This window comes from Ursus maritimus, unplaced genomic scaffold (assembly GCF_017311325.1).
Source record: "Ursus maritimus isolate PB19 unplaced genomic scaffold, ASM1731132v1 scaffold_2, whole genome shotgun sequence".
NCBI classification, from domain to species: Eukaryota; Metazoa; Chordata; class Mammalia; order Carnivora; family Ursidae; genus Ursus; species Ursus maritimus.
The window spans coordinates 62,637,757-62,664,647 of NW_024424452.1; the positions used below are offsets into that span (position 1 = coordinate 62,637,757).

The 26,891-nt window shown below is 32.9% G+C and overlaps 1 protein-coding gene across 3 annotated transcripts in view; it reads right to left on the minus strand.

Annotated features, from left to right (window-relative positions):
* The window catches only part of KCNT2 (potassium sodium-activated channel subfamily T member 2), a 344,368-nt gene that overhangs the window by 199,803 nt on the left and 117,674 nt on the right, over nucleotides 1-26,891 (minus strand). For all 3 annotated transcript variants that reach the window (XM_008710517.1, XM_008710516.1, XM_008710515.1), the window contains exons 5-8: nucleotides 25,910-25,969; nucleotides 16,654-16,728; nucleotides 15,056-15,139; nucleotides 12,502-12,596 (exon numbers count right to left, since the gene is read on the minus strand). In XM_008710517.1, the coding sequence (XP_008708739.1) occupies nucleotides 12,502-12,596; nucleotides 15,056-15,139; nucleotides 16,654-16,728; nucleotides 25,910-25,969 (314 nt within the window). The remainder of the gene's footprint in view (nucleotides 1-12,501; nucleotides 12,597-15,055; nucleotides 15,140-16,653; nucleotides 16,729-25,909; nucleotides 25,970-26,891) is intronic.

Genomic DNA, 26,891 nt, shown 5'->3' on the forward strand with positions numbered 1-26,891 from the left:
CTCCCCCCCGGCAACACTTAACTATATATCCCTGTTCATGTGAAATATGAAATGGCACCAAATAAATATCAGCTAATTTAAGCTGAGTTACACTCATTTAACATGTTCCCCATAGGCATGTCTTGCTAGTTGCTACTACATAACAAAAACAATATTTGGTCCTAATATTTGGTCTCTAGTCAACAGTTTCTGAAAATCAAATAAGGCATGAAATAAAGCTTTATGTTATTCTACCTGAAATGGTCCAAATTTAATTAGCCACTAAAATAAAAGAGAACATACAGCTTACCATCTTACTTCACATTGTAAGGAGTGGAAATTATTCTCATAGCAAAAGTGACTCATTTTTATATAATAATTTACTTTACCAGCTTTTAAAATGTAATACTAACATGTCATGTTCATTAACAGACAAATTTTGCAATTATGATAGCACTTTCACTTTTATAATATTTAATCACTGTTTAAAAATTTCCTCTAAGAGATGGCTAAATGAATATATGCCTATTTCATAGAGTATAATATTCAGATAATTCTGTAATATACAAATATAACCATATGTGACTAAGAACACTCTTGAGAAGTATCTGATCAATTCTTTTGGTTATTCGACTAACATTTTCACTGACGTTGCATTTAATTGCTCATAAGCTAATGTCAAATAGACCAGTATCTATGTAGACTGGTCTCCTAGGTAAATAATCACCCTTCTTTTCCACTGGAAATTACAACTGTTTTCCTGATCAATGATATTTGTTCAAAGAGCAGTTTCAGGAGGTCAATGACACATTCTAAACTAAAGAAATTTACCGGAAAACATGATTTGTGTTGACATTTACTTAATACACATTTTGCTCCTATGGCTTCGGTTTAAAAAAAAAAAATCTGTTAAGAGCTTTACCATGTCAGATTATTTATACTGAAAGAAATTAAGCTTGGAATTAAAATTGTAATTAAGGTACTACCATTCAAGGAGATCTTTAATCTTGTATTTTTACATCAGAAAAAAAATTAAGATAGATTTTTAAAATCAACATATGCAACAAGTATGCTATTTCCTTTATTTTTTTCCTCATCATGAGACCCATTCAGCTCAAAATTTCATTAACAGATAGTATCTCAATAGCACTTTTCTTTATTCTTAACAATTATGAATGTGAAACACTAAGCCAATAAGCAGGAAACAAATGCTATTTTTGCATTTAAAAATTTTTATAAGAAATAATATACAGTGTGCTTCTATACTTATATAAAATGTCTGCAATTCTGCCTATAGAATAAGATTCTTGAGTTCTGCAGGAGAGAGAAGAGATTAATTACATTGAGAAATAAGTGTGCTTTCTTCTTTCTCATAATGAGAGCTAAGTACAGTTACATTTCTCCCTCCACCTCAGCTGCCTTAAAGCTTAATATGAAACTTATAATTCATTCTATGTTGATGTGTTGTTTCTTCTATTCCTAATATAATGACCCAATTTCATGTCTGTTTTTAAAACTGCCTCAAGTCTTTTCTTGAGGTTTGTACAATTTTTCTTTATTTGACAAATTAATAAATTAAGGCTCAGAGAAACTATCACACAGCAAGAAGGTGACACAACCAAGATATGTTTTTACCCAAGGTCCCCCCAGAGAGTTGCATATAAACATAGGCCCCTGTGAGAAATAAAGCCTAAGAAGAACAAGTTTTGCACTAAGCTACAAATCATTCCTCTAAATTATAGCAATAAAAAATACATTCTATTTAAATAGCACTTTATAGCTTACAAAATACTTTTATATAATTTTTATAGTTTTTTTTATAACTACAAAGATAGTTTGATCTTTGTAGTTATTCAGCACTGGGCCCTGTTTGAATTTATAATTATAAAATAAGAAGATTTAGTAAAAGACAAACAAACCAAGAAATCTTGGGGAGAAAACTTAAAGTCTTCAGGAGATATTTGGCTTGAAGAAAAGACAACTGGGTGCTTCAATTGTTAATATAAAAGATAATTATAAAGCAGGGGATTGAAAGTGGTTTTTCACCTTGCAGTAGATACACTAGAGGGAACAAACTCGTATGAAATTCAAATGAGATCTTCAGAACATCCTAAAATCAGTTTGTTATCAAACCAGGAACCTAAAAAGAAATACCAAAAACTTTAATAAAGAAATATAACAAGGGTCAATAATAAACATAACTCAATGGGCTAATAGATAGGAGCTTAAAAAAAGAATATTAAATAGTCAAATGAACCTGGATTATTAGGGATACTCAAAAATAGTCTGTATAACATTTGCATGGCTTTGGTGAAAGTTAATATAACCCTGGAGTAGGAGATACATCAGTATAAGCAACGAATCTAGAGAAAGGAGACCATGCTAAAAGGAGTATCTCAACACCCTGAATCAAAATACTTTAAAATACATTAGCAAAGATTATGGGCAAGAAAGAGGGTAACGCATAATACGATGAAATTAATTTACAGAATCTACTGATAGGAAATTATGAGAACAGCAACGATGCGTGATCCCAAATATAAGCATTCTAAAATTCAGTTGAAATGCAAAACTATCTAAGGAATTTAAAGAGCTAGGTAACAGAACAGGAATTAATAAGAAGGAAAAGGCAGGCTGAAAAAGTGAGGAATTTTAAAAGAGAAAAAAATAAAGTTGGTGGTGTTTTAAAAGGATGTATGAATTCTGCACAGATTTGACTGCCTGACAGTAAGAAAATGGTTTTATTATAATGAGAATGTACTATAAAAGCTCTGACGTTGACTGTGGTTTAAAATAGACAACCATCTGGGTTGGATGGCATAGGAAGGGCTATGTTTGGAGAAGTGAAAATAAAAAGAATTCTTGGATCTATTTTAGTGATATGATTCTTTATTAAAACCTTCTGCTACAATTACATTCTTATCAAGTTCTCTTTGCATTTCACTAGTTTTTCCTTTTTATGTTAACTGCCACCTTTTTTGGACACAGAGGTGAATGAAGATTCTGTCCCTATAAATTGTGCCATTTGTCCTTACACAATGTCTCCTACTATTCTGTTATGGCTTTATTTTGCTTTGTTTTTAATCAGAAATTCCACTTGGTTCATTCCCTAGGTGCTCTTTTCTAATGACCTCCCTACATGATTACCCATACGCTGCTGATATTACCCACTCTATGGAGTCCCACCCCTCTTCTTAGCTCCGGGCTCCTACAGACAAATGGCTATTCAACACCTCAATAAGGTTTCTAAAAAGCAGCTCAACTATAATGGACTCTTTCTTTTGCTTCCTCTTTATGTTTCCTTCCAGGTTTCTTCATCCTCATACATGGCACTATCATTCAGTTTCCCAAAATGCAAATCTCAAAATCATTCTTTGATTTTCTTTCTCCTACACCTGATATCCAGTTTGTCATTATAACTGTGTCACTTCTATTTTTTTTTTTAATTTACTGCAGTAGGAACACTTAACATGAGATCAATCCCTCTGCACAAATGGATATGTACACAGTAAGGGAAATGAAGATAGTCATGGAACTAGTTCATGTGAAAGTCATAGTATGAACCCAGGATTATATCGTTCCACTTTAAGATTTTTATCATTCATACCAGAGCAAGCACATCTTAGAGCTTACCGAAGAAAGTGACTACAGTCACTCTGGTGTAACAAGAGATATCAGTAAGATGGAAATTGAAGAAGTTCATACTAAGTGACAGAAAATAGGATAACTGTGTGAAGAACAACCTGAGTGAAATGCACATGGTGAATGAAAAAGTTTAAGCACAGCCTGAACCAGAATGGAGAATCTTTTTAACTGATTGTAAAACTAACGCTTTTTTGTCAAGGTTTCTCACACATCATTCCTAAGAAAGAGCCAGAAAGTAACATGACTCAGTATATAGCTTGTCCTGACTGAGAGGAAAATGCACTCACTGACTACTTGCGAGTTCCCAGGTAATTCTTGGCCTTACAGTGCACCATTCACAGCAATGACCATGGACCTGGGCTCTTAGCACAAATAAGAACTCAAGTAAGATGTGACCCTGGGCAGTTGGAGGGCTTATGGAGTTGTTCATGACAAAGATCCCAGTGCAGGTATGGTAAGAGCTAAACAGATTAGTGTGAGACTCACTACCTTGTTCAGCACCAACCTGCAACTGGGTCAAACCTACCGTATTGCAGTGTCATATGTATTTTTGCTAATAGACGGCTGCTTCATAAGAAAAACAATATTAAAAACCAGAAAAGTAAGATAGGCACTGAAAATTTTTACTAGATAAGTATACATTTCAAATATTAAAAGAATTTAAATGAATTAAATATAGTTTGTTTAAAAGCTTCAATGTTAGCTTTAGGATTTTTTTTTCTCTTAGAAAAAGTTTATTTTTTAAATGTTTTGTGAAGAATGCTGGATTTGAGAGTCTACTGGAAGATTTGTTTCTTTAAAAACCATTCTTCAATGTTATCTTTGACACAGATCCATAAAAAATAATTTCAGTGTTATGCAATTCTAAAACAAAATCTGAATATTTTACCTTCTTTAAAAAAACTGAAAAATCGTAATTGATTTGCTTAAATAGACCCTACATATAATAACAACGGCATCTTAATTACTAATCGCTTGTAATTAGTGCTCTTTAAAATTCGCCTCTTTTAAAATATTAACTATACATCTGGTTTTATAGTTGTCCCTTCTTATATATGGTTCTGCTTTCTGGAGTTTCAGGTACCTGCAGTGGGGGCAGGTAGTCCTTCTTCTGTTATAGCATCAGGTCAATAGTAGCCTAAGCTATGTCACACAGCCTACGTCATTCCCCTCACTTCATCTTATCACATAGGCATTTTATCATCTCACATCATCACAAGAAGGGTGAGTACAGTACAATAAGATATTTTGAGATAGACCACATTCACATAACTTTTATTATAGTATATTGTTATAATTATTCTTTCCATTATTAGTTGTTAATCTTTACTGTGCCTAATTTATAAATTGAATTTGATCATAAGTGTATATAATACACAGTACCTTCCCCAGTTTTAGGCATCCAATGGGGATCTTGGAATGTATCCTCTGTGGATTAGGGGGAACTACTGTACAAGCTCTCAAGCTTTGGCAAGGTTTATAAGGAAAACATTAATTTGAATGAAAGGAAATACTGAGACTGTAAACTCTCTCACCACCTGGTAAATGTCAATTTGTACAATAAAATGTTTTCAGAGAAAAAAAGTCACATGGCAGAAATAAATAACCTTAAATATCCATGCACTCCCTATGAATCCTATCGCTGTGCACAGTTACTTGAAAAACTTAATTAGCAATGGCATTCTGTGCTAAAAGCATCTAACACTTTGATTTCATGCTTGTAGTTCAGACATTAGTATTCAAATCAGCCCACGACTTGCACTTTGGTATTTCCTGGATGAATACCAATTAAATTGTTCCAAATAATCATTTTCATTTCCTATGGAGTATCTCCTAAAAACCTAATAGTGTCGTGGAATTTAAGATATCTGAGATGTTGGGAGTTTTACGTTTTCTAGGGAGAAATTTTGTGTTTAAAGTAATAATAAATCTAGTTTTTCTATTGTTGCAAGAAAGTTCTTAAACTCCTGGGCATTGCCTTTGAGTCTATGCAAAAAAGGTTACTGAATCATTCCATACACATTAATCTGAAGTCAACATATACTGTAATTTAGTAATTCATGAAAAGTGACCACACCTCACCCTAATGCACAAACATGCATTTTCATTATTTCAAAATAAATGGATGATGAACACTTTTCAGAAGAAGCTCAGGATTTAGATCAGATGGGAGAAGCAAAAGTGAGCTTGAACAACAACAACAACAACAACAAAAAAAAAACCCAAAAAACAAAGAAAGAAGTAGAAGAAAAAACAAAAATTCTGAAAGATGATGGGAAGCAAAAAGCCTGATAGCATGTGTACTGCAATGCTCTCTAGCATTTAATCAATTTGTTTCTGAGATCAATATAGGAGATGATAGTTTCGGCAATTTTATTAAATTGTTCTGTTCTCACAAATTCTAACATTAAAGGAAGAAACATTCTCAAGACATAAATTTGGAAGTTACAGGCAGACAAAATTAATAGCCAAAACTTGATTTATCTGGAAGTTCTTATTTATGAGGTATGTGTATGCAATTTATAAAAATTATTTCAAAGAGTATTTCTCTCCAATTAAATTTGTAGAAGTTTGACTACCCAGTTAGATTTCCTTGGCAGAAACAACAATCCTAGAATGTCTTCATACATTACACTGAGAGTGTATAACCTCACACCAAGTTAACTGTGAAAAGAAGGTATTTAAAGGAACATTCTCAAAATACATGTTTTGAGTATACTTAATTTACAATATATTTAAGTACCTCCAGTTGATAAGATATCATTTGGGAATTCTGACCCCCAAATATTACTGTGCATCAACTACAAACATTTGTGAAGCATCTTATATACCCAACCAAGAGATGCAGGGCATAAAATGGTAAGGAAGGAAAATTGACTCTTTGTTCTTATATGTTATGAAAACCTACCAAGAAACCCTGATAATTAAAGAAACATTGTACATTTATAATTTTTTCCAACTACTGAGAAACATAAAGCTTGGACGTCTCCCATAATTCAGATAGCCTTCAAGAAAACTTCAGGGCAAAACTTCAATTTAAAAGCTGTAACTCAAAAAAGAGTTGGGACTCAAAGAGTAAGTAGGAGATAAAGGTGGAAAATTTGGATTTATAAAAAACTTAATGTGAGAATCACTTTATTAAGGAAAGAAATTAATTAGGCAAATCATTTTGAATATGATCTCTACATTTGACATTTTGTGTTAAATTTTGTTGTCTCTTTTTACATTCCTTAATTTTTGTGACTGTTTTGTTTGTCTTCAAAAGTATACATATTCATTCTGAATATTTAAACCATAGCAGAAAGTATGCGGAAAACGACTGAAAACATGATACATAATTCTATATTCATATATAATCACTTGAATATATTCCCATCTCTACAGATATACAGAAAGAGAGATTGATGAACAGGTAAATGGAAGTAATTTAAACAGATTATAATCATGTATATGTCATGACTTTATTTAAATGTGTTGTATATGTGTTTGCTAAAATTAAAGAGAAACAAGGATTAGAAACTTGCTGAATTTGAGGCAACTAATTATTTACACAAAAGAGACAGCAAGGGCTTAAGTATTCTTCCATCCTTAATCAAAAATATCTAAAAAGTTTGTCATCCTAATGTCTTACTAAACTATAATTCAACTTCAAACAATAATTTAAAAATTCAAAATACAAATGAGAAAATTAACATAATTCTTTTATGTTTTAGTTTATTATTTTTGTTAATGACTTCTAGAACATCATACAAATAATATTACAGTGGTTAAGCAAGTGGGCTCTGGCACCAATTTGCCACCCAGACCTGAGCTCTGCTTCTTACTAGTTGCAGACCTATGATAACCTAAGGTTTATCTTTTTGTTTGACCTTTCTGTGCCTCTGTTTCTTACCTGTAACATGAGAATTACTGTGGCATGAACACTTTGGCTTTCTCTCACCCCTTCACCCCACCTTCTAGTAGAAAACCTCCCTTGGCTACGTACCTATGTCATAGAAATTAAAAATGGTGTCTCTGCCTCTGCCTTGATAAGCCTTCAACTGCACTTCTGATAAAACTCAGTGTGAAAAATAGGGTTTCCTGGAGAAAGATCCAAGGTGTTGCTGCTGCATATACCACAGATTCTCATAAGCTATATATTTTTCCTTTTCCTTTATCCTTTTTTTAATTATTCCTGTAGTACATACTTAATAATACGTAGGTAGCATACTTTCTAAGTTCTTGTATGTCTGGAAATAACTATACATTTCCCTCATAACTCAATGATGGTTTAAATTCTAACTGCCTAACATTTGGATGCCCACCTTTGCAAAATTTAGTTGGGACAAAGAGTTTTCTATTTGTTCTAGTTAATACAAACCTGGGGGCTGTCAGTTTCCAGATCTTCAGACAAACACACTTTCTGTCATTCATTTGTAATAAAGCAAAACAAATGTGACCAAACAAAACTAGTAACCAAATACCATGATGGCGATAACACCATTAGATCATGGTTTAATACTTTCTCCAAATTTCAGTTCTTATTTTTTCACTGTCCACTTCCTGTCACACGGCTATTTGCCTTAAGAGTTAAATCAGTAAACAGAGTTCAAGAAGTTCAGCATCAAGCATTAAAATAAGTGTTAATTATAGACGCACAAGAAAATCCCAAACACTTTTTGAATTAAACATGTTAATAATTTTAACAGTGTCATGTTTTTAAACAATAAATGGATTTATTTTCCCCTGAAATGAGACTAGGAGGTAAACTGTATTTCTTACATTGGACTAAAACACGAAATATCCATCAACATAATACATTTCTTGATGTTATATCTCTATGAAATAACATGAAATTATCTAAACATACATATTCAAATAAAAAATTAAAGTTTGAAACAAAGTAAATGCAAAATAAGCCTACTAGTGTAAAATTAGAAACACCAAATGCATTACAAATCAGAGTACTTATTATTGGTTAGAATATGTTGATAATTAAGCTAAAGTCATGCGCTTAATTCCCGATGTACCAGTTTCCTCTGCTTTGTTATAGAGACACAGGCTGAATCACAATTCCCAGCTGTCTTGGAAGTGTGCATTATTGATCAAGATGGGTACACAGCGGACGTGGGGAAAGATTAGTCCAAATTCCATTACAATGACAGGAAAAACAATTCTGAGCACATTCCCTACAGAGAGTGGGTCAGCAGCTTAATTTTATTTCAGTTTGGCATGTGTCTCTTGTAGACAGATGCTTAATGATAGTTCTTTGTAATGTTAATAACGATGAAGAAAAGACACATTTTAAAACCATATAGCAGCTTTCCAAAACAGGTAATTTTAAAATTGTGAGATTCATGAACAACACATCCAGTTCATCAAATATTAGCTCCTGAATCTTTGGGGGCTTAAATTGTATGTATTAAAAATTCTGATTTGGAGAAGTACTGACAGTCTTGCTCTGTGACATAATGTAACTGCAATTAATTAAGACTACTCTCACCACAATGTAAAAAAAATTATATATGTTTGTGTATTTGTATAGTATAAAGTATTAAAGGTACTCAGAAAGAGGGAGATGTTACCATTGCTTTTAACTTAGTGAAGCTGACTAGAAGAAACAAATATTAGAAATATGTTGCAAGTATAGAAAACCTGAATACATTACAATGGAGGAAAATGTTTTCTCATATTTCCCATTAAATATATTTTTAGGCATCTCGGTTCAGTTTTGTATTATTATTAATAAATTACTCTGCTTAGATATTTTAGAGCAAATTAGTTTTTGTGCAGTCACATAATTTAATCATCTTATATACAGTGGATATTTGTGGTGGAAAAAAATGAAATTTTTGGAGTGTTCATACCAAATGTCATATCCTCTGATAGTCATTGTATAAACATACCTAATTTAGTCTTCATTTAAAAAAAGTACAAGAGAAATTTTATAGGGTGATTAATATTATCTCATTTAATAATGTGGCAAATAAACCTAGGTAAATTCAGTAAGTTGCCCACAGGTTCCAAACTAGCATAGCCCTGAGTTTTAAACAAATGATATACATATGGACTTTTATGACTTATCAGGGCCAGAGATTGCTTATTGTTCCACAGTACCCAGTTTTTCTTTTTTCCATGATAGTACAATGTTCAGCTGGGTATATTGTTGCCCAGCTACATATTTCTGTAGACTCTCTTTGAGCTAGGTGTGGATATATGACCCAATTCTGGCCTACATTATGCGTGTCATTTCTGGGTTGTGCCTTATCTTCTTCCTTCCTACAGGCTGGAGTTAGGATATAACAGCAGGAGTAGAGTAGCCATCTTGAGCCACGTTATGGAAACTGTGTTTTGGGAATGGCAGAAAACAAGTTATAAGCAAATTTAGTCTCCAGCAATATTAAGCTGATAAAACCTTCTTAGACAGACTACTTAAGCATTTCCATTTGTGTAAATTGCTGAACCTTTGTGTATATTTGTATTTTAGTGTGTGTGGTGTAACTCTTTGTTAAAACAGCCTGTGTGGGGGTGCCTGGGTGGCTCAGCCGTTAAGAGTCTGCCTTCGGCTCAGGTCATGATCCCAGGGTCCTGGGATCGAGCCCTGCATCGGGCTCCCTGCTCGGCAGGAGGCCTGCTTTTCCCTCTCACACTCCCCTTGCTTGTGTTCCCTGTCTTGCTGTCTGTCTCTGTCAAATAAATAAATACAACCTTTAAAAAAAAATAAAGAAATAAATCCTAAAAAAAAAAAAAAAAAACAGCCTGTGTGTTATAACTAATATAACATTGTTTATATTTTTCTTGTAGATAACTATACTTTTGATGGTGAATTAAAAAAAAGATTTAGTCTACCATAATTTGATGGTCATGACTTATGAAGACATTTTGCTTGGATGCTAGAGATGAATACACAAAGAAATCAAACTTCAGTTTCTGCATTCTAGATATTATAATTTAAAAGCATATTAATGTAAATGTATTGATGAAAATGTATTGATGTACACATGATTAAAAACAATAATGTACATTTATAAGGTATGTGGTTAAAACTAATAACACACAAGAACAACAACAACAAAAGCAACTCTAACTGCAAATAAAATAAAAAGTGAAACACAAATAATTTAAATGTTAAATTACATAATGTTAATTTCATATACATTATGAAAACCCATTATCTAGCACTGCTGTATCCTTTGGCATAAGAAAGTGGCAAAATTTGTTTAGTTGCTACTTTTGAAAATAGAAACTACTCAAGAAATACACAAATAGGAAGAAAGTAAGAGAAAACAGAGAGCCCACCCTACATGATTCACTGTGATGAGGATGCCTTCAAAACAAAAGTGCTGAACTGTTATCATATAAAAATAACTTGTCCTTATTTCAGCATTAATATTTCTTTTTCTTAAAAAGATTTTATTTATGTGAGAGACACAGCATGAGCAGGGAGAGGGGCAGAGGGAGAAGCAAGGACTCCCTGCTGAGCAGGGAGCCCAACGAGAGCCCCGATCCCAGGACCCCAGGATCATGACCTGAGTTGAAGGCAGATGCTCAACTGACTGAGCCACCTGAGTGCTCCTCAGCTTTAGTATTTCAATTACCTCTTTACTAAATTTACTTTAACAGACTCTAATAATATGTTAAAAAACATTAATTTCACTTTTTGTAATTTTTCCAGCGTTTGAAATATTAGCAAGTACATAGGTATATAAAATTTTTAATTGGGAGTACTATTCCATAAATAAAATGAAAAAGCTACTAAACTATTCATTTAATGTCATTATCTTAAAATTAAGAATTTTTAGTGACTTTAGAAGGGAAGTCATTACTTTCAATATTTCATATTTCTGCAGCTAGGTGTTTACTAGGTGAACAATAAAAGCAATTTGTGAGCAGTAAAAAAGATTTAAATGATAAGACTGCTTTGTGTCAATTTTAGAGAGATATTTTATATTTAAAGATATTTAATATCTTAAAATATATTTATTTTTAAGATATAAAGTATGTAATAAAACCCACTTTAAATCCAGTTAATAGTGATGTTAACTACAGACTATTGATACAAAGTAGTTGCTATGCCTACATATGTCAACCCATGTTTACATATATCTATCTATAGCTCCATTTATATCTGATTCAGTTGTACTAGTATATGAGGGCACTCTTCCTATTTTGTACTTCCTAATTAACTTTTTCTCTTTCTCGATAGGTCACATCTAGGACAGAGCACAATTACACATAATATCTAAGACTCCTTCAAAACAGATATATTATTCTACCTCATTTTTTCATTTTCCACATTTTTTTCTCCTCTTAAGGATCTACATGAATCCATATGTACGGCACATATTTCCCACTGGATTACTTTATAACCATCAAAGTGAGACTTTCCAGGAGAAGAAATAACTGTTTTCTATAATAAAGCAAAGTACCAGGTCCTGCGTTGCTTTGTCAGGAGATGTGCCCTTGCTTTCTGCCTGACTGCACACTGAAACATCATGGAGAGAAAGCACGGGCAGAGACAGTGATGGGCAACGACAGTTTTCTCAACAGTGTTTCTGCTTTGAACACTGTAGAAAGATAAGGGCACCTCTATGTCAGCAGTTTGAAAGAAAATTTCTTGTTTGACAACTGTGGCATGCAGTACAAATTCTTGTGATTTGGTTGTTTACAACATTTGGGAAAATGTCAAAGTTGCAGTAAATATCAATACCAAGCAATAGATGCACCTTGTTTTTTCTGTAAGACTGAAGGAGGGATTTCACTTTTATTTCTATGGGTGAGCCTTTACATTTATATTGAATATTTCTCTATTTATTTTAATTAACTCAATTAAAATGATGTATATTTAGAAAATATAATTAAACAAAACAATAAAAATAATGGAATGTATACTCTTACCAGGTGAAGATAAGGCATAGTAATGTAGATATTAAAATCAGAACTTGATTAAACATTGCGGACTGTGTACGCTGAATGGCTCTGTGAAGATCATTCTAAAATAAAACCAAAAAAGCATCTCTCAATTTTGAAAATACTATGTATCCATAAGTTGCACTACATTTATTACTGTGTATTGTATTTCAACTATTTTGTGCACATACAGTGCATATACTTTGAAGGTAGCAGCATATTTCCATTTTTGCCTAGGTCTAAATATACTTCACCTTAGCATTCTTATACAGATAATACTATGGGGGACCACCAAAGCCCCAAATTTCAGTTTACTCCCTTTATTAACATCTCTAGAGATGTTGCACTGACTCCTAAAAAGCCCTCCATGGTATGCAATGCTTCTAATGGAAAATTCTAATTTTAAGAGTAATAGCTAGGTCAAGCTACAATCACATCTCATTCTCTGAATCAGGAAAAATGACATGAAATATGCCAGGCAATCTATCATGAAAAGAAAAAGCTAAACAGCCAATGAACAAAATTTTTTAAGTTTAATTCCATTAACATAAAGATAAAGGTGAATTAAAGATATTCTTTTTATCTTTCCAATTGAAAAACATTAAAAAATAATAATGCCCAGTGTTTTTTAAAATGCAAAAAATGAGTACTCGCAAATGATTAATATTACCCGTGTAATTTGTTATAAAATTTCTTGAAGGTGATTTGGTAACACAGTTCACAGCCATGCCCTTTTTATGTTATGTCATGCATTTATTAATTAACTTAATGAGTATTTACCCACAACATAATTTCTAAAAACTGACCACATGAAAATCATCAGAGATAAAAATTAATATTTATGTTCATATTTATTACAAAATTATAATAATAAAATAATGAATGTTCATTACTACTAAAATATGCAATATAAAATGGTTAAATAAAGTGATCAAAACTATAATAGATTTAGATGCAGCTATTAAAAATGATTTGAAGACATGAAATTGAGCACTACAAAGACAGAATTCAAATTATAAAACTGAACATACAATATAATTTCATATATGATGTGTGCATTTTTTTCATAGAAAATATTAGAAGGATATAAGTTATTACTAGTATTTAGTCTGTGGTAGATTTATAGGTTTTCATAATTTATAGTTTTCTGCTCATCTCAAAAATTTTATAATAAACTTTTAACTGTCTTAAAGTCAGTGTTGCATGAAATAAATCACTTCACCAATATAAAATCTCAACAAGCCACTATTTTATCTGCCTCTAGCACATATTTAACTAGAACTGTTAAAAAAATCAAGTTGATAGAAGTTCACCTCTCATCCCTTTCTTTTTGACAGAGTTGTTAATGAGCAGAAAAATAAATAAAAATTTCTCCAATCAGTGAAAGAAGAAGCAAAATATAGAAACACAATGGAAAATGAATCCTAAATTAGTATTGCAAAGCATTACTTTCACTTTTAGTGATTGACTAATGATTCCTCCCTCGGTTAGCTTCTTTTTTTCCACCAACTAATAACACAAATTAGTGTAAAGAGGTTTATTTTTTCCTGGTGTATTTCTTTTTTTTAGCAATTTAGGCAATATATAATTAGTAAAATAGTACTTTTAGGGGAGAGGGAAGGATAGTGAAGACCGCCCAACATTTCTCCAAACCATGCCACAGGTCATACTCCCCTATCATTTGGACACGTATTTTCATGAGATTCCAGTGGTTATTTAATATAAATGTTTAGAAACATTCATTTGGTTGTGAATACTCAAATGCTACCCAAATATTCCTTTGGTTAAAGTTTTTGTGTACCATTTCTGTTCAAAAACATTTAAAAGGAAAACAAATTTGCTTCCAAACAAATTTTATTTCAGTGTAGTAAAATTAATAGGATTGAGCCCTTACTATATTTATGACAGACACAATATTTTATACACACACACATCTATATGCTTATACATATGTAATTTCATTTAATTCTTACAGCAAGTCTGTAAGGTAACTACATTTGTTCTCTTCTGAAGACAAATAACCAAAGTTATTGGTGGCTCTGGTTTGGTGATATTTAGAAAATCTGAACCATTTTTGTTTACCAGATAATAGGGCCTTACAAAGGTGGTAATTTGGCAATATGGGCCAAGTTAAGATAGCCCCAAAAGTTTTCATTCTGAATTAGAATACAAGCAGACTTAAGATCTATTAGCATCAATATTAATATAACATATCATTTTATTTGACAGTATTTTACCAAAATTCTTTCATTTTTATAAATATTTAAATGAAACTATTTACTGGGATACTAAATTAATTTAAAAGAAATTTATTAATTTAAAATAAAATAAATTTATTTCTTTTAAAAATGAACCATTTAGAAATTTAATGATACCTAAATAAATCATAATAGTATGAGTTTGTATTTCAGAAAAATGAGGAAGTACAAGACTAAGACCGCAAGTCATCTTCTCTTTCTGTTTAATATGAGCACTGAAAGTATGTAACAAATAATGAAAGGCTGAAAATATTTTTGTATTTGCACTGCACTTCCATACTTACGATCATATTTTCCAAGGCATGTTTGGCAAGCCAACAGTTTAGAAAGACAGGGACAAATAGATTCCTTAAAGAAGGCCAGAAGATCTGAAAAACAAACCAAAACTAAACTTTTATCTCAAAGCAAAAATCATACCCAGCAGATTAAAATGTAAAACAAAAAAAAAGTTAATAAAGACAATATAATTTTTTAATACATGTGACAAATAATTTAAATTCATTAATGAAATGCAAGGAGAAGATCCAATCTTTTCATTCATTGGTCTAAGTCTCACTTAGGGAAAAATTCTTTGGGAAATCATTGTAGAGCAGAAAGGAAAAAATGAATGTCAGCTATAACTATGGTAATTCTCTCATTCAATCTTTCAGTGTGACAGTTTATAATAGACCTCACCTCTTTCTTCCCTACAACATCAGGGAGAAAGTAGGAATAAGGAGAGAAGGCTTTCCCTTTTCATAACATTACCACTTACTCTCTTCAAACATTTTAAGTGACATTGGGAACCATATTCAATTGTATTATATTTAGTCAGCCTGTCATTTAATCTAGTTCCAGTTGTTCCCCTAGATAAATCACTCAAATTAAAATAATTAAAGTAAGCAACCACTTGAGATAATATTTGCTTATTTTCATAATTTTCCAAATAAAATTCAAATGAAGTGTTAGAAAGCATATCCCCAACAGACATTATCATAACTCTATGAAATAGAGATTAAAACCTAATTTTGCAATGGGAAAGTGCTTGTTATATATTTATGGGGCTGCAACTGAGCAGGATCATGATAGAATTGGTATTCCACAGTACTTTAATAAAGAAACAAATTGCTAGTTATCTGGCTGTTGGCAACTTTCTTATTAATGGGAGAATTAGAGTTAGTAAATACTGTGTTTAAGCTAGAAATAAATATATGCTCAGTGTGAGAAACTTTTATCAATACGTGATATCTATTTTTTTTTCATTTGAGTCTAAGTGATATACAATGTTACATGAATTTCAGGTGTACAACTTAGTGCTTTCATATGTTTATACATTATGCAATCTATGTTCACCACAAGGGTAGCTACCATCTGTCCTATGATATCACTAGTACAATATCACTGATTGTATTCCTTATGCTATGCCTTTTATTCCCACGACATGCATTCCATAACTGGGAAGCCTGTATTACACTCCCTTTGAACCAATCTTCCCAGCCCCCTTCCCCCTCCCCTTTGACAACCATCAGTTCTCTCTATTTTTAGGTCTGATTCTGCTTTTTGTTAGTTTCTATTTTTAAAAAAATTTCATAATGTACACAAGAAATGGAGTGATTAATTTATTCTCTGTCTAGATAATATCAACACTTCTCCAAATGGCACATCTAGAGCATATATGTCTAAAAAAGTATTTTATTTTGCTATTGCACTAGATCTCATTAGTTTTCATTTCATTTGATAATCCAGTTATCCAACTGATTTTACTATTTATTTTTAAAACCATAATCCTTACCAAAGCCTAAAATCATTTATCGGAGCTAATATATTATTTATTAGTATTTAGATTTAAAGACTTAAGTCTAATGACAAAATTATTTATTTTAAAGATGCTTTTAGGACTTACTGAGATAATGAAGGGAACCGCATTAATTATTTCCAAGATGAAGGGTATTCGTAAAATCTGTTCCCAGATGTTTCCCTTCCAAGAAAGAATAAATAAAAATGAAAGTCAATTATACTGAATCCCATTAAAGGGGGGAAAAGACAGCACTCAGAATTTCTCTAGCAAGGATGCTTACATTAACAGAATACCAAATCATTATATAAAAACGTAGCAATGACTTTTAAAGAGTATTTACGTAAATGTAATTGTACTCTCTCAATTTTTTGGTAAGTTTAAGAAGTAAAACAAACATTTATAGTAAGTCTTGAATACTGCACACAACACATTTTCATCATACAATACTTCATGGAAGAAAAGTTACTAGTAAAAATACACATTAAATACAGAATCAGTAAAAAGTGATTCAATCTTAATTTTTTTACTATATGAGGTATATTCACAAACTGTAAAGCATATTAAAAAGCTTGTAAATACATACACTTGTTAATGTTCATTAGTATTAACATGGGTTTTATGTTAAAATGTAAAGGAAGGGCTTTTTCCATCATCTAGATTCTAATCTCCCAACCCACATAGTACAACAGTATTCATCAAAACCGGTGACATAATTTGTGAGTCCCAGTGCAAAATCAAAATTCAGGGCTTCTTATTAACAAATTATTAACAATTTCCAGAAGGCAACAGAAGAATATTAAAATAAGCACAGGCCCTTCTAAATGTATAGCCCTGTGCAAATGCATACTACACACCCACGAAGCTAACCCTGATATAAACAGGTTAATCACTGGCACTTCTTAAATGGTGTCCAATGGGGAAAAAAACAAAAACAAAACAAAAAACAAAAAACCAAAAAAACTCAGAACTTCCTAAAGCAGCTTATTCTTCTATGAAGAGGCCTCCATATTAGGCAATTTGAAATCTGGGTCCCTGTATTTTCCAATTATAACACTGGCTTCAAAGTTAGGAGCCTTTCTTAATTTTCCCTGAGGTCCCAAAGGCTTAAAACAATAAACAGTGATGTAAGATACCACCACATCACAAAGCAAGGTTCTAGATTGGCTAATGACCATGTACTCAAATATTAGGTAACAAGTTTTGCTATATTTCATTCATCACCATCTCCAGGCTATACAGAAAGTGGTAGGGGGAGCAGGTGGGGGGAAAAAGCAACGAGAAAGCCTCTGTATAGAGATGTTAGTGGTGTTTTGGCGCTTCTCTCATCACTTCACCTCACTCCGTGTGCCCCGTCAGCCCCAGAGGGACCAGAGTCAACAGCATCAAATAAAAGAGGATGTGGGAACAACAGATAACCTCACAATGACTCCCTGTCCCACATGGGTCTGAGCCAAGGATAAGCTAAAGCCTTAGAATGGATGAAAATTTTAAATGTTTATATATAAACATAATTTATATATTGAGCATAATTTCTTAAATACTAAACTGAAATTTGCCTTGTAATTGGAGAGACTATAAAAGCTCTGGGACCTTTATAAGATATCATCTGATCAGCATGGATCAGGAGGATGTGTGGATTTGGAAAAGCGTCTGGGGAGAGGTCTGGAAAAGACCTCTCCTACTTGCACAGAGTCAAGTTTGTTCAAAAAAGCAGTTATAACTGATTGCGTGTGTGTGTGCATATGTGTGTGCATGTTAATATTACTGTTCATTCACCAGTGGTTTTTTTTACTGGCTCAGTTTCCAGAATGCTTAACATTTGGCTTATTCTGTCCTTGGTATGTTTTTACTGGTGATTGTACCTCTCTCTTTGGTGTCAATGACTGTTCCTGGGGAGAGAGAGATTGAGGTGACCAGCAAGAGAAGGAAGGGTGTGGGAACAGTTACCACTGGTGATATGGCAGGATATCTCTATTAATGCACAGCAAGATTAATATTGGTTTTCTTAGCTGTGATACACTGGACATATTTAGTTCATAATAAACAAAAACATTGTGTATCTCAGATGATGCTCTTCATTTCCATTTGTAATACATCAATTTTATTTCACAATTTTTTTCTCAAAAAATTAAAAGAGTTTCATAACTGAAATCTGACTTAATTTGATTAATTTCTGATTTATCTTCTATATTAAAGCCAAAAGATTCTTTCTAAAATGCCATTGCCAACATAATCACATCCAAACTATTCCTCAGATTATATGAAGTTTCATAATCTGGACTCTGCTTACTGGTCTGGTTTGTACCTACTATACTTCTATTTATATCTTGAATTCAGCCACAGATTCATCCATACTGAATTCTACACAGATTCATCCATACTGAATTCTACACAGTTCTCTGAACAAGCTAGGCTATTTCATACTTTTATAACTTTGCTCACACTTCTCCCACTGCTTGGAATGCCCCACTCCCCATGCCTTCACCCCTAATCTCCTGGACAAGTGTTTATAACGTTTTATAGAGTTACTTGTTTCTATGCCTGTTAGGACTAAAGAAGTATGTTAATGAGTAAATGCCTGGGTGGCTCAGTCTGTTAAGGATCTGCCTTCAGCTCAGGTCATGATCCCAGGGTCCTGGGATTGCCCCGCATCCGGCTTCCTGCTGAGCAGGGAGCCTGCTTCTCCCTCTCCCTTTTCCAGCCACTCCCCCTACTTGTGCACACGTGTGCACGCTCTCTCTCTCTCTCTCTCTCTGTCGAACAAATAAATAAAACCTCAAAAAAAATGAGTAAATTAAACTTCCAAATATTTTATACACACTTTCCCCCTTCTTGGTATAATTATTTTGTGTTTTGAACTTATTTATATTTCTTTCTATTGAATCAAAATGGAAACACTTAAAATTATTTTATTGTCTTAAGCCTATCTAATTATAGTTATATATAAGTTGTTTCACTTGTAACCACAGAGTTCAAGTAGAAAGTTTCTTCAGGAAAGCATTTTAAGAGTACTTGGCTACATACCCATCTCAGGTAATTTCATCTATGTTTCAACTTCAATTTATTATCAATAATAAACCAATGACTTCCAAAGCTGTATCTCTAGTCCAGATCAATATTGCTTCTCTGAGATTCTGTTTCATCTCCATTACCTAATGCATTGCTTCACGCAAATGCCTGAAAGGCACCATGTGTGGAATATGTCGAAAAGGAAAATTTATGATTTTTGCCCTGGTTGGTTTCTTAGTAACACAAACCAAAAATCCTGGAGAAACTATTTACATCTTCCTTCTACCAGCTACCTAAGGATAACTGGTCAATAAGATCTAATTCATGGGACGCCTGGGTGGCTCAGTCAGTTAAGCATCTGCCTTCGGCTCAGGTCATGGTCCCCAGATCCTGGGATGAAGCCCTGCACTGGGCTCCCTGCTCAGTGGGGAGTTTGCTTGTTCCTCTCCCTCCTCCTCCCCTAACTTGTGCACGCTGGCATGTGCTCTCTCTCTTTCTCTCTCTTTTACTCTTTCTCTTTCAAATAAATAAGATTTTTTTAAAAAAGAAAAAGATCTCCTGATTCATAAATAGATCTTGAGTTTCCCTCCTTCTCATTCTACCTCATTCCTACTCTTTGACCAGTGGAGGCTCCCAGTTGGTCTCCTTCCCTTCATTCTTGCCCCATTCCAATTCACCTACCATTATCACCTGGATTTTTTTTTTCTAAAGGTACACCTAATGTGCTAATCCCCTGAAAATGAATAAACTTCCCACTGAGGGCTAATTTTCCTGATCTAAAATTATACAATGAGGGAATATACTCATTACTAAAAACAAATGAATGTCTTCTTATGGTATTCATTACATTTGATTCTAAGATCTCCGGTTGTCTCCTGAACTTAAAGATACATTAATAAATATTTCCCCTAAAATTAGCTAATGAAAAATAAACATAGAAAGTAGTCATAAGTTTCACTGAGTGTTAGGGAGTAACTATGGGCCTCCATTATATAAATCAGCATGCATTATATAAACAGTATGTATCCACAGAATGCATTATAAAGAAGCATAAAATAAATTCTAAAATGCCCTTCAAAATTATGTTAAATACTTACTTCATTTCATCTTATCTTCACAAAGGAAATAAAAGGCATGGCTTTTTTCCAAAAGGTTGGTTATTTTATTTATTTATTTATTTATTTATTTATTTATTTATTTATTTATTTTTCATTAAGCTCCATGCCCAAAGTGGGGCTTGAATTCATGATCCTGAGATTAAGAGATGGCATATTCTATCAACTGAGTCAGACAGGCAGCCCCCCAACAGGTAACTTCCTGAAGAAAAAGAAATTTCTGTGGTGGTGGCTCAGTGGGTGGTTCAGTTGGTTGGGCATCTGCCTTTGGCTCAGGTCATGATCTCAGGGTCCTGGGATCAAGCTCCACATCAGACTCCCTGCTCAGAGTGGAGCCTGCTTCTCCCTCTCCCTCTGCTGTTCCCCCTGCTTGTGCTCTCTTGCTCTCTCTGTCATATAAATAAATAAAATCTTAAAAAAAAAAAAAAGAAATTTCTTAGGTAGCTTTATCTGTTCTAAGTGTATAGAACTACATTTCTCTTACAGAATTCAATAAAGTATAAATAAACATTAATCCAACCATTTACAACATTTGGTATGAACATAACTTTCCTTAATCAATAAAAATGCAGGAAAATAGGTAACTTTGTAAAATGTATCAGGCTTTTATTTTTATCATAAAGGAAAACAGAAGTTTGTAACTATTATCTATGTACCTCCAAAATGCACTTAAAAAATTATAAGATGTATGGTAATATTGTTGTTAGACCAAGATGTACCCAGGGACTTTTTAAAAACACGTTAATCTTCAATATTAAAAATACCTGTATGTAAATACATAACTAAAAAAGCTGATAACTTATCTTCTTTTAGTGAATTTAAAACAGTGTAGTAACCCTCAGGCAGTCTTATTTTGTATCTCTAAATGTAAACTGAACAATAATTAGATTCACCATTTCCATGGCATCATAAGTAGAATCACCAGTATTGGGGCACCTGGGTGGCTCAGTCCATTAAGTGACCAACTCTTGATTTCCGCTGGCTCGGGTCATGACCTCAGGGTCCTGAGGCTCCATAGGGAGTCTGCTTCTCCCTCCCCCTCCCCCTCTGCCCTTAGTCTCACTCTCACATTCTCGCTCTCTCCCTCTCTCTAAATAAAATCTCAGGAAAAAAAAGTCACCAGTATCTAGGAGTGCCTAGGAGTCCTAGTCAAATCCTTTGTTCTTTGCCAGAAAGAAGCCCATCATGGTGTTCAAATTTCAAAACTGTTGCTTTTTATAAAGTGGTTATAGAAAAAAGAACTGTAGATTTAACAGAAGCCTTCTAGGTATGTTGGATTTTTGTTTGCAGAATTTTGGAAATTATGCTGGAGTTTGTTTTCGTTTCCTTTTGATTTAATGAATGTGTGTGTATAAATAGAGTTCTATTTTGAAAGCAGTTGATAAAGACATAGAGAGTATTTATGGTAACAGAAGAATAAGAACTTTACTGCTGGGCGAGCCCATGGTTGTTCTGCCAAGTAGCTATAAACATGAATGGAATGATGATTTAAGTACAGACCTGCACTTTTGTAGGATAGAGGATAAAATAAGTTGATGTCAGGGATTTTTAATCATTATCTGCTAACCTCAACACGCACTTTACAGAGTTTTTGCTTATTTAGCTTTTATTCATCAGTCTTTATTTTTCAAAACCTGCAGTCTCCACGATAGTTTAAGCTGTTTCGTTAAGGATTAAGTCATCATGCTTATTTTAGAACGTTTAATTTTAAGAATTATAAAGTGCTTACAGAAAGAATACTGTATTAAATTTGTTTTTAAATATTGTATATCTCTGTATATAATATATACAAATATGCACATTATCTGTATATATATGTAAACAAATATAAAAAAATTAATATTGATTTGCTATGAATGTTGATAGCTCAGAACTTAACGTATCAAAGAACCATATTAGGAATATATATAGTTGTTAATGCAATATCCATTTCTGCATACCTCTCTATAATTTTTCTTAAAAATCTAATTTGAAAAAAAAATCTGATTTGAGAGAAGGAGCTCATTTGAGTTTCTGCTATCCAAATTTGCCTTAATTATAGGCCATAAATAGTTACCAACTACTTAATTTATTCATTCCAAATATTTTATCGAACAGTCTATTGGAGGGGTCAAAAGAGTCCATGAGTTTGACTGAATTTATGAGAGAAAAGAAAGCAATTAACAGCAACCTATCCTTCCAATGTCACATAACTCCTTTTTATCCTTTCTTTTGAAACACACAAAACTCAACTCATCTACCTCTCCTCCCTCTAAGCCATTAATGTTTATGAAGGTCAGAATGGAAAGATTATATATCATCTAGCACTTACAATGCTACTAGGTCTCATAATGCTTTGCCCTCGTTTTATAAATGGCAGGAAGTAATTAATTACAAATCTCAACATCACATGGTTATGATGGAAAATTATCTTGAATCTGTTTGTGTTTTTTAAATGATTTTTAAATTAGGGCTAAGAGTTCCATTAACCACCAAAGTTAATTTCATATTACTTTTTGGCTAGAATTTAAAGCAAATACATTCACAAATGCAGATTAATATTCTGACCACTTATATATCTATACACACTCTTGCACTAGTGAAAGAGATTTAATTATTTACCAAAAATACCACGTGCTTAATTTTTAGCATGTTATTTTGTTTTTATTAGTTTCAACTTTCATCATCTACTTGAATACTAACTTAGAAGATAAAATCTTGGATATTAATTTACTTGATTTTTATTTTGTTCTTATAGGTATCTAGATTTGTCAATCAATATACATTTATAAAGCACCTATTTCAACAAAGAGATATACTCAAACCATTAAAAGATCTTCTTCAACATTTTAGTTTATGCTGTTCATCATTGTGTGAGTACTTTCCAGGTAATTTAGGGATGAGTGACTACCTACATGTAAGGTCTTTCAGCTTCTCTTCTCTAGCTTCAAAATATTTCATGCACCATTTTCCATCTTCTGTGCTCTCAGAAAAGAATGGAATGTAGCAAAAGCAAATCAGTGGACCTCAGGTTCCTATTCCAGCTTATTCTTACTTTGTATAAAACTTGCATCTATCTTTTTTTTTTTTTAGTCCCCTCTACTTACTTTCTCTAAAGGATGCATATTTTTTCCATCACTGGGCAATCTTCTCTGACTCATTTGACCACTTCTAGGGTAGTGACTCTACCCCAGTCAATCAACATTCTTTATTTAACACTTTCTACTCCCAGTTGTAAGCCACTGAACTTGGTTTCTTACAGATGAATAGCAAATAATTTCCTAAACTGTAAATTCAATGGCCTCTTCTCAAAGTCCTTACTAAACTTGCAGTTCCAATGCTCTCAGCCTTTCAGATAACACTTTTCTTCCTTAGAATTTCTAACATCCTATTTTTTCTCACAAATATTAAATCAACCCGTCTATATCTTTTGGAAAGCCCACATTCTTTTCTTTCTATACTTTCTAATTCATCAATCTCACCTCCTTAGATATTAGCATTATTTTCTTCAGATGGAGTTAAGGAGAGTTTTTTAAAATAAAGTCAGAGGAAAAGGTGAGTTTGTAAAGATTTCTTGCTCTAAATTTAGGATTAAAAGTAGTCTAAGAATGTTATTTTCAAAACCGTATGTCTTAAAAAGTGAGAAAGAAGTTGATATGCTAGATAAGAGTTCCCCAAAAACATAACTTTGAGTACACTAGTTGATATAGTACATGCCGACAATGTGAACTGAAAGTTAGTGATGAATATGACAGCCATACCAAAATCTTCCTACCCTTTTCTATGTCTCTATCTTTCCTGATGACTCTGTCCTTCTTCCAACAACTACAGTATAAGCATCTCCCTCAAATGAGCCTTAGCTTTTCCCATGGTTATTATCCCATACTTAATAGACTTGCATGCTTCCTCCACCATATCTGTGAAAATGACCTCACATCTTAAATCTCTCTTCCCTGCATGTTCCAGATTCTCATTTTTAGTTGTCCACATGTCATGTCTACCAATCAATCCATAAGCACCTCAAATTCATTATTTCCAAAACCATTTTCAATATTCCATCTATCTTGACCCCAATCTGATTTTTTCTTGATGTAATTTTTCATAGTTTTACTGCCATGTTCCCAGTCATTTGAATTTAGAAAATGTTAAAGTGATATTTGACTTTGCCTTTTCCTCAACTTTCTCAACCAGTTGATGATTTCTTTAGTTTCTACCTTTTTATTTCATCTTGCATCAACTGTCTATTCCATTCACCCAGCCAAAAACTCACTCCCAATTTTCCTTTCTGCAATTGTGTCTTAATTTAGCACATGGCTAATGTCTCTCTGACCTGTGCTGCACAGATGTTCTGAACTAATACTCCTAAAACTTAATTACAATTACAGAACTCTCATGTTCAACATCCTCCAAAAATTCCCATTATATGTTGCTATACAAGGCCCTCACAATATTGTGCCAAATTTTCCCAACCAATATTTTCCCAAATGCCCCCCAAAATTCTGCCCAAACTTACATATTTATTAGTCTTCCAATTTTATAAGCACATTACTTCTTTTATGACTTTGCTAATTCTATAAATCCTTAGTGTCTTGTATTTTCATCTTTCCTTATTGAAATCACTGATTCAAAGACTCTGCTCTGCTTAAATCAGTCAAGCATTTTCTTTTTATCCTATAATAGAACATATCTGTAGCCCCATGGGACTTTATTTGCACCTCAGTGGAAATACTTACTGTTCTGTTTTTATTATTGTTATCTGAATAATTTTCTTCTGCCTATTCCCCTTTCTAGATGGAAACTCACTGAGAAAAGAACAATGCACAATATGGAGCTCTTCATCAAATATGGACTCAATAAATATTTGTTAAGTTGTGTTAGCCAGACAAAGCCTCACCAAAAATTAAGGAATTCATTAAAATAATTCTTAACAGACATGTTTTTTGCTCCCTCAATGTTTTTTGTACAGATCAGAAAAAGAGGTTAAGAACAATTAAAAGCAAGACCATTCTATTTGCTTGCCTCACATAAGCATGTATATAATAGGTAAGTTAACCCACAGGTGTTAGTGAAATATTTTTAAGCCACCAAGGAAAACATTACTATATAACTACAATCACATACCACAGAGTCCCAAAATAATTAAAGAGGTTTAAGAATAACTTGCTTTACCCCAGAGTATAAATTATAAATTGAGGAATACTAGGTTAATGCTGGTAATGTGTTCTATCAGCCGAAAACGTCTAATTAAAACAACTTACCTTATAACTGAGATAACCAAGTAGTATTGTTTCAAATAGACTTATCAATGCCACTGAAACCTAAAAAAAAAGTTGTACCTTAATGAGAAAATGCAAGAGAAATTTAAAAATATATTCATGATTATAATACTATTAACTTTATAAATATGTACATATATGTGTGTATGTATGTATGTATTTGTATAATATACAGATATAGATATAAGGAGGTACCATGTGGCACTACAGCTTCTCTACACAGGTGGCAGGTTGCAAGCCATACCCAGCACTTCAGCTTAGTTTTATATTTCTAATACTCCTTAATAAATATTTTTTATTATCTCAAATATAAATGTGGGATTAGAATAGTCAGACTGGCTAGAGTTTACATGATATGTAGAGAATAGGTTCTTTTGCATATGTTCCTAATATGTACAATCATACACAACTGCCCCACCACAAATAACTACCCTATCCCAGCAATACCTCCACCACCTTTGGAACATCTACCAAAGACAGCAGTTCCTTTCAGAAAATAAAAGAATGTAAGTTTCGAGTTGAGAGATATTCTCTACTGTCACCCACCTCAAACAAAATGAAATAGCAACATCCTTGAACACTAAACAAAATAGTCCACATCAACACTTCAAGAGACTTTCAGATTCTATTTGAATGGACTTCATAACTAATTCCTCTTTCACAGCTGGAAGAGCATGTCCTAGACAAGCTTCCATCTTTCTCTACATTCACTATCACATATACAATTTCTGCTGCTGAACTACCAAAAAGCTATGCTTGCAACAGAAAAGGTAACTAGAAAAGATAGCCAAATTATTTTGTATTAAGTACTCTCAGCACTTTGGGGTAGATGAATAGAAACAAAATAAGCAAGCATAAGCAAGAAATGACTCAGGTAACAAATACACGTGTTTACAGATTTTGAGATTTAAGACAATCTGCATAAAAAAGACAGATACCCTGGAGTTTTAAATTTTAACTCCTG